The 9,015-nt window shown below is 33.5% G+C and overlaps 1 protein-coding gene across 1 annotated transcript in view; it reads left to right on the forward strand.

Moving 5' to 3' along the window:
- The window catches only part of LOC129256960 (ATP-binding cassette sub-family C member 8-like), a 28,580-nt gene extending 20,360 nt beyond the window's left edge, over positions 1 to 8,220 (forward strand). Inside the window, exons 12-17 of the mRNA XM_054895189.2 lie at positions 388 to 466; positions 876 to 984; positions 1,801 to 1,904; positions 2,359 to 2,492; positions 2,904 to 2,966; positions 3,808 to 8,220. Coding sequence (XP_054751164.2) covers positions 388 to 466; positions 876 to 984; positions 1,801 to 1,904; positions 2,359 to 2,492; positions 2,904 to 2,966; positions 3,808 to 3,945 — 627 coding nt within the window. The 3' untranslated portion in view covers positions 3,946 to 8,220. The remainder of the gene's footprint in view (positions 1 to 387; positions 467 to 875; positions 985 to 1,800; positions 1,905 to 2,358; positions 2,493 to 2,903; positions 2,967 to 3,807) is intronic.
- Positions 8,221 to 9,015: the final 795 nt, after the last annotated feature.

Genomic DNA, 9,015 nt, shown 5'->3' on the forward strand with positions numbered 1-9,015 from the left:
CATGAAAAGGATACCTATGAGAGAGATGTAGATCTGATATTTAATAATGTGCCTAATATCACACATTGTTTAGTGCAGTAGAAAACTGCTGCATATTAGAAAAAAAATGCTAGGTCTGATCTTTTCACTATGCTTTAGATGAATGGATTAAAAGAGAGATTTGGTTTGGGAAGTTTTGTATAAGTTAACTGCAGAAGAATTTTCACTCTTTTGAAATAAATTAATATCTTTGGGCAACAATAGGCTGTGTTGCAGGCTGTATTATCAGACTTCTTGTCCTAGTTTGACTAAAAAATCACTGCCCATGCTTTGAATGATATCTTATCTGTAACCATTAATGCACATTGTGTGTAAATGTGATATCTTTATTTTCTTGTCCTCTTATAGGTTGGAATATGTGGTCGTACTGGAAGTGGGAAGTCATCTCTCACCCTAGCTCTCTTTAGGATTATTGATATTTTTAGAGGTATGTATACCATTTACCTAACTGACTTCTGATGATTTTATTGATTGTACACATATATACAAACTACATCCCCTATGCATATATAGTGTGTATGTAATAACTTGTAATATGATTCATTAGGTAGAATTAGATTGGTCAGATACACTCTCTTTTTCATTGCACATTTCATTATATGGTCACCACTATTGGACATACGAACAATTTCAGCACATTTTCTTATGTACAAATTCCCATAGGTCAATGTTTACATGAAGTGTGCATTAAGGGAAAATATTTTGATAGATATAAATTTCTGCTAGGTTGCCTGTATTTGAATGGTCAAATAACATTTTGCATTTCCCATGAAAGATGTATTTGCTATATTCCTGAAAATGTTTCACCAAACCCAATTTATTTGTCCATTTTACAGGTCGTATTTTGATTGATGGGATAGATGTTGCCACCGTTCCTTTGACTACACTTCGTCAGCGACTGGCAATTATACCACAAGACCCAGTGCTCTTTACTGGAACCATCAGGTTAGTCAAAGTTTATATGCACATCTTGTGTCACTATACAGTTACACAACATTTGCATTGGTTGCAATTGCTCTGGGCTTTACTTTGTCTAAAATATAGGGTAAGGGTTAGCGTTGCAATAGTTTTTTATGTTAGGTTGAGAATTAGGCTTAGGATAGGGTAAAGTGTTAAATCCAGGATAGAAGTTGTTATTCTATTATTGTGTAGAATTTACAGTGGAGAAATTGTCACTGGAGCAAATGTCATGGAATCGTATACACAAGCTGTTATGTACGCAACTTATACTATACACAAATGGTTTTGTATGCAAACTTGTACTATGCACAACCGCTTATGTACAAAACTCCTTATAACCACACCTCTAATATATCTGTACAATCGTAATGACATGTCAACATTTTGTTCATAAAAAATCGAAAAATTTAAAATGACCTTTTCCAGTAATGAAGTTTAATGTATAATTCATTTATTTTATATTTGTATATATTTTTCATGAATTAATTCAAATTCTGTTAAACATTATGATTATGAGATGAGCTAGATTAATATGTATGCTTGTACTATTTTTCAGACATTTGCTTTATCTGTAGTCTATTGGTTGCCAAAACTGTACATGTTGTTTACCTTCTCATGGTTTACTGGACTCATGGTAGTGGTTTTTTTTTTTAAGTTTAATTTGTTAAAAGCTTACAATAGCAGCTTTTTCATGAGAAATGAATGGCAAACTATTTCATTAAACACCCTATTTTTCTTGTGCTTTAAACTACTCTACATATTAATCCAATCTCCATTCTAAATATAATTACATCTTGATAGACGTAATTTGGATCCTGAGGAGAAACGCACTGATCAGCAGCTTTGGCAGGCCCTGGAAATTGCCCAGCTTAAAGATGTTGTTGGAAATTTGGAGGAAGGCCTAGGTAATAACTATGAAACTAATTTTGTACATAACTGTGCATATTAACAATATGAAGGAGTGTATTATACCTATCATATCTATGCTCCTATGATCTTCTCATAATGTAAGGCCTGTTACACAACATGATTTTCAGTCTGTCAGAATATAATGGGACTTTCATGTGCGTTGCACAATGGGTCAAGGTGAGATATGATTGTACATTGGATAATCTCACTGGAAGGTATTAATATCTGTTGAAACAAGCCCAAATCAACTTAGAAGAGGTAGATAATAAATGCACAATTTGATCTAAATTTGATCTGACTTGGGCAATTACTTGAGTTCATTTTGCAGACATAGATGTAAATTAAAGCAACAGGTTTTGAGATTTTGCAGTAGGAGTAAGGGTATTATAATGATTAAGATGTTATCTTTATGAATGGAACATGTAAATATTCTTATTTATTCTCATTCAGAATCCAAGGTAACAGAGGGAGGAGAGAACTACAGTGTTGGTCAACGTCAGCTGTTCTGTCTTGCCCGAGCCTTCTTACGTGATTCTCAGGTCTTGATAATGGACGAGGCTACAGCATCTATTGATATGCAGACTGTGAGTGGCATTATTATTTCATTCATTTATTTCTATACATACTAGGGTTAGTAAAAGTTGATCCCTATCTTGAATGCTTTCCTAGAGTAAATCTGACCAGTGGAGGGAAGCACCATTGCATGGACAGTGAGACACATCTATGAAACATTAATTCTGAATTTCTTTTGGAAATCTCATATTTATTTTTTCTCTCTGTAAAATATTTTTTAGAGGTTGAGGAGGGGGAGGGTATATGTCTTATCGAAAAAGTATATATACATTTTTTTGCATTGTCTTTATATTTCCAATGTTCCAAAGCATTCTTCATAAGTTATGATTTTTGCCATTTTTTTTTTATTTCATTAAATTCAACAAAATTGACTGACTTTTATTTTTGTAATTGATTTCTTTTATTTCCTTTTTTCCTTTTAGGATCAAATCTTACAGGATGTTGTGGCTTCAGCTTTCGCTGACAAGACTGTTCTTACAATTGCAGTAAGTTAATCCTTACTACCTACATAAATATTCTCCAGTTTTAAAATCATAAGTACAAAAAACAATATAGCTTTGAGACCTAAAAAACAATTGCACTCAGTTTCTTGTTTTTGTCGAGTGAATAATAGGCAGACTAATGCCCAGTTGACACTTGCACGCATTGTGGTGCCGGCATTGATGCGTGCCAGTGCGGGACACTTTATGGCATGACTTGGCTATGTCAGATCACGCAATGTCCCGACACGTTCACGACATGTTTGCGCATTGTTTGCGCATAGCTCATGCACTGTCCCGACGTGCTCTCAGCAAATATTCTCGACACCCTATTCTGTGACGTATCTCGCGCAAATTTAAATATTCAAAGTTCTGGTGTTTACACCCTCTACGTTCGTTGATTAGGACGACTCACACTGATCACGTGGTCTGCACTCACAATGTTGCGCATATCATTCGAGAACTATGCGTGAAGTATGCTTGGCCTATGTGCAAAGTATGCGCGCCCCTGTCGTGAACTAGTCGTGAACTTCGTGCCACTACCCTGGGGGGTGTGCCTACTATTCTTTGCGCCACAAAATTTCTATTTCGATGCCACGCAGTGGCACAACTAGGTTGCGCATTGTTCACAAATTTGTAATGCGTGCCAAAATTTTCAACATGTTGAAAATTTTGGCACGCACCTATCCGCAAGCTTGTCTAAAATCATGCATTTTTAATCCACTATATATGATTGTTTGTTTATATATTGATTTATTGATTGATGTATAGTTTACTAGTATTCATCACTAATTGATGAGCTATGATGTCATTCATTATTTACTCTAATATCTCTTATTTCACTCAGCATCGGATTGCTACCATCTTGAATTCAGACTCCATCTTGGTGCTATCAGATGGAAGGGTTATTGAGTATGATTCTCCTGACAATCTCCTAGCTCGGGAAGACAGTGTCTTTGCATCCCTTGTCAAAGGAAGTCAATAAAGAAAAATAAAGTGTCAATTCATCATCTTGGAACTCATAGAGTATGATCTGCCTGACAGTTTCCTAACCTCTGAAAATAATATCTTTGAATCCTTGTCAAAACTAATCACTAAAGACACTTTTTACAAGCAGCTATATATAGTATGAAAAGTAACTATTACATTGAAATATTGTATTTATATGAATGGCACAAAGTTAAGTTGAATATAGCACTATGAACCCAACTATGGCCACAAGTTACCTCAAACTTGATCCACAAACATTGGGTATGATAGTGCAGATCATTGGGTATGAAATATTCTGATAATCTCTTGGTTTTAGAGATCATTTCTTTTCAAAGGTTGCCAGTAATTATTATCCACTAATTCAAACTCATAGTGATTAGTCTTGCAATGACTCCCTCATTGTGAATCTTGAAATATAAATGCTTCAATAAATTACTATATTTAGCAGAGCTGCTGGCATTACATGTTTGCTGTAATTATTACAGTTTTACTGCGAAATAACAGCAATATACATACTTATGATTTCCTTACAAAAATATTGATATATTTTATTGAGAAATCGTCTCTATATGTCTTTATTTCATAAAACTAACACAAGTGAAAGCGATTGAATGAATGTAATTTCAGGAAACTCGGGTCATTTTGGGGTCCATATATTAAAATACAGTTTTGGGGATCACTGAATAGTTTCTCATTCCCAGAGATTGACAAGTGTGATTTAATGTGCCATAAATTAATAAAGAAAATAAGTAGTACAATCATGAATATTAAAGCAGAATGAAACCCTTGAAACCAGCTGAATCCATATCAAAGAGAAAAATCAAAGAAACATATTGTTGAAAGTTTGAGGAAGATTGAATGAATAATAAGAAAGTTATGAGCATTTGAATATTGAGATCACTAATGCCATGTAGATCCTCCCATTGGCAATGCAACCAAGATCTGTGATGTCACACACGTACAACTCCCTCAGTACTTTAGTACTTATTTCACTTATATTCTCACTTTTATAGAGTCTATCACAAGGTGAGGTGTTCTCTTTATGAAAGGACAAGTACAGAGGTTTCACAACATTATAGCATTGATGAATCGTTTGTCATATGATTAGAATGAGCAAAAAGAGATGTTTTGGGGTATATTTTCAGTGTCCAAAAGGGGAGAGTTGTTCATCTTTGACATCATAGATCTTGGTCGCATTGCCAATGGGAGGATCTCCATAGCATTAGTGATCTCGACATTCAAATGCTCATAACTCTTCTATTGCTTGTCCTATTTTACTCAAACTTTTGTTGATCTTACTCTTTGATTTTTCTGCTTTCACAAAAGCTAACTTGCTCCAAGAGTTTCATTCTCCTGGGTTTTCATTTGAACAGCACAATATGTACATGTAACACATTTTACGGGTAGTCTTAGAACAAATCATTCATATAATAATACAATATAAAATCCAAATTCTCTTGCATTTTTTGTGTGGATGATTTGTACATTTGTTCTAGTGTGTAACTCCCTTATTACGGTCATATTCATAAATGAATGTTAAATAAAAATGGTGAAAATACTAAAGACCCATCTTAGTCTATTTGTTCACCTATAAAACTTCATGAAGAAAAAGTTATTTCTTTGTAATTAAATAATAAACATGGTTTGTTTTAACACATACAATGACAGAAATATCAACTTTAATAAAAAAATTGTCAGTCATGATGTTTTGCTGTTGCTATGAACTGAACCTCTGAGTTGCCAAAATTATAGTGAGAGAAAGTTTTGATATATGCTATTTCACATGGAGGACAAAATTGAAGTTTGAAGGGAAAATGCATAAAAATGGTAGCTGACAATGTAATATGCACACAAGATGACCTGAATATCATTGTTGCTATCAGTTTATTGCTAGCAAAAGCAAGACATATAATGTAGGCACAGCTGTCAACATTGGAGTCTTAAAACCACTGCAAATGGATAAGTGTAATTTAAGGGCACTAGGCCAAGATCAAACAAAGCTTATTTGGGGATACTAAACTGGGATCAACATCAAAAATTTATCCAAAGGCCAAGATTTTGAATTATCAAGATAATTTTGAAATCTTAAATCCTTATTCAGTCAAACTTAAATTTAATGGTAATCAGGCATCATTGATGGCATGAGTCTACTGATACATGTGGGTTACTGGGTCAAGGTCAACTGTCATTTCAGACAAATCAAATGATAAAACTGTACATACATGTATTAAAAAAAGTAAAATGTTTTGATTTCAACACTGCTGCTATATTGAATTGTGTAATGCAGCTGAGACTGCCAGGGGCATCCCACTTTTTATGAAATGTGTAATTTTTTAGCCAAATTACAAATTGAGTTTTAAATATGTGAAAATGAAGATAAATTTGTAGCAATGACATATTAATTGCTTCATATATGCTATTGTGTATATTACATAATTTGTAATGAAGCATTATCAAAATGTACACAAAAAAATCAAAAGTTTTGTCAGTTTGCATGATTTATGCAGACAGATTATCTGTCTGAACAAGGTATGATATATTTTGCTTTTATAGCTTTGGAATTATTGAATACAAAATAGTGAAAAATTTAATCGCTTTCAAGTTTAGATGTTATCATAGTAATATTGATGATAGTAGTAATTGCTTATAAAGTGCTAAACTTTTAGTTTATCAGAAGTCTCTAAATCACCATTTGCACCCACAATGTATATAACATGTATCAAAGATTGTTTTTAGTAAAACTAAGTGTTTAACCATCATTAACATTCATTATGAATTAATAAGTTTGTTGTTTTCGTTTGCATTATAACAATGTGTGAATTTATACGATGTGAGTGCCCTTATCAAGTAGATACTTTCATTTTTCAAGAGCATAGTGCTTCAGTGTCCTACTGATTGTTGTAAAGGAAAATTATTACATTTTTTTTCTTAGATTATTTACTTTTATATCTACTGTAATTGTCTATGTAACAGAATTATATTGAGACCAGTGATTTCCATTGATAATCATTACATGCGGAAATGTAGAAAATCATAAATATATTTTCTTCTTTTACCTGCAAATTCATTTTGTAATTATGTTTAATTTGTATATATATGAAGTCAAATTAAACACACAATGATATTTCACTTTCAGTGCATATAGTACTTACAAACAATTCGGTTTTCATGTAATTCTGTTAGGCATTAACCTTATGTATTATTGGTCACAAAATGTCTATTTTGCATCAATGCTCTTTCATCATTTGTAGTGGATATTTGAACCCTAAATAGACTAGGCTATTTTGACGCCTCGGGCGACCCATGGCCGAGATCTGGGGGGGGGGGGGGGCATAGTGGCCCCTCTCCCGTAAAAGCAAGCTTTGAAATACCCCAGGAGTATTAGGGTTGAAAGGTACAAAGTATTAATTTACATGAATTGTTTTGTATTTTCATTTAACTATGTTATCTTTTTGTATTCCTTCATAAGTAAAAAATAAAAAGGAAGCTTTTTCAACCCAAGTAAGGGAATTTGCATTATTAATGGGAGAGCTAGTAATTTATTCAAATCCTTTCATTGCGTGCTCCAAAGGTCATGGTGCATTTGAAAGACCTTAATCTTTTCCTGTAAGAATTCATATTGTCCTGTCAAGCACCATGGCCCTGGGAAGCGGGGGTGCTCTGAAGCTCCCCAAGATTTCCCTGGGGATGATGCGTGTATTATTAATCATAGGCAGCATCCCCTGGAAAACTGTTGTGTATGTTTAAAAGTAAATATTGAACAAAAATTACCTTAAAATTGATAATGCAAATCTCCTCGCTTGGGTTGAAAAACAAGTTTTTTGCTTACTTATAAAAGAATGCTAAAAGATAACATAGTTAAATGAAAATACAAAACAATTCAAGTAAATAAATGCTTTGTAAATGAATTTTGAAAGCATAATTCAAAAATTATGGCAAAGATAATGAAAAGCTTAAGATGAATTCTGGTGATTAGCAAGATGTCTGATCATCAATATTTTCTCATTTTCTTTCTGCCATTTGGCTCAAGCCATTTTTTGAACCCCTGACAGAAACGTTCCATGTGCACTCAAGCATGAACAAAACTATTTTTTTTAATGGCATTTGAAAGATTAGACTTCAGAGCATCTAAATGATATCAAAATGTACACATAATTTGAAACAAAAATTTGACTTATCAAAAACTGTCCTGTTTTTTTTTATATGCACTGTATTGAAGGTACATGTAGTATAACATATGTATTCATTTATATATCTTTCAGTAGCCATACGAATAAGAAGAAGAAAACAACAGAACAAGAATCAAGAATATGGTTTTCATTGAATTAAAGAGATCCCTTATAATACAACAAGACTACCATGGTATAGGTTAGGATTACTGTAGCCTGAAGACTTGGTAATGTCATGTTACTTTGCTGATTTTGTGTGTCAGAAAATATTAACACCTTAAAAATTACATAATTAATGCAAAAAACGTGTCATGAACATAGAAGTAATATACATGTATATGTCCTGAAATAATAACTTCTCCCAAATAATTGATAACTTTGGCAGATAAAAAAGAAACAACATAGCAGTGAATGGGGATTTTCCGAGGCTATTTTTTATTTTCCAGGGTTCTTTTGGGCATTTCTAGGGCAAAATCACCCTGAGCCCCTGTGTAATATTTCCCTACTGGTGTAGCATACGCTCATGCTTGGATAATTCTTTGTTGGAATGAAAACATTGGTTTGTGTCAAGGTAAGGCATGGCAGTGGGGAAGTCATCTAGTGGTTACGACTCTCGTCTTTCAATTTTAGGGACTTTGGTTCGATCCCTATATGGGAAGAGCAGCTATAGTCAGGGTGATAATAGCAGCACCTTGTATCCTCAGGCAAAAAGCCCTTTATAAAACTGGTGGTTGTTTCATAAACCTGTTGGTAGTTATGAGCCACTTAAGGAACAACAATGCTTATGCGCTAAATAATCACCAATGAACATTTAATGGTATTTACCACGAGACAGGATCACCAGTCATTCTTAAAGTCACTCTTAAGTTACAAATAGCTTTATCAAACGTCCCCAG

The sequence above is a fragment of the Lytechinus pictus genome, chromosome 3, assembly GCF_037042905.1.
Source record: "Lytechinus pictus isolate F3 Inbred chromosome 3, Lp3.0, whole genome shotgun sequence".
Taxonomy (NCBI): Eukaryota; Metazoa; Echinodermata; class Echinoidea; order Temnopleuroida; family Toxopneustidae; genus Lytechinus; species Lytechinus pictus.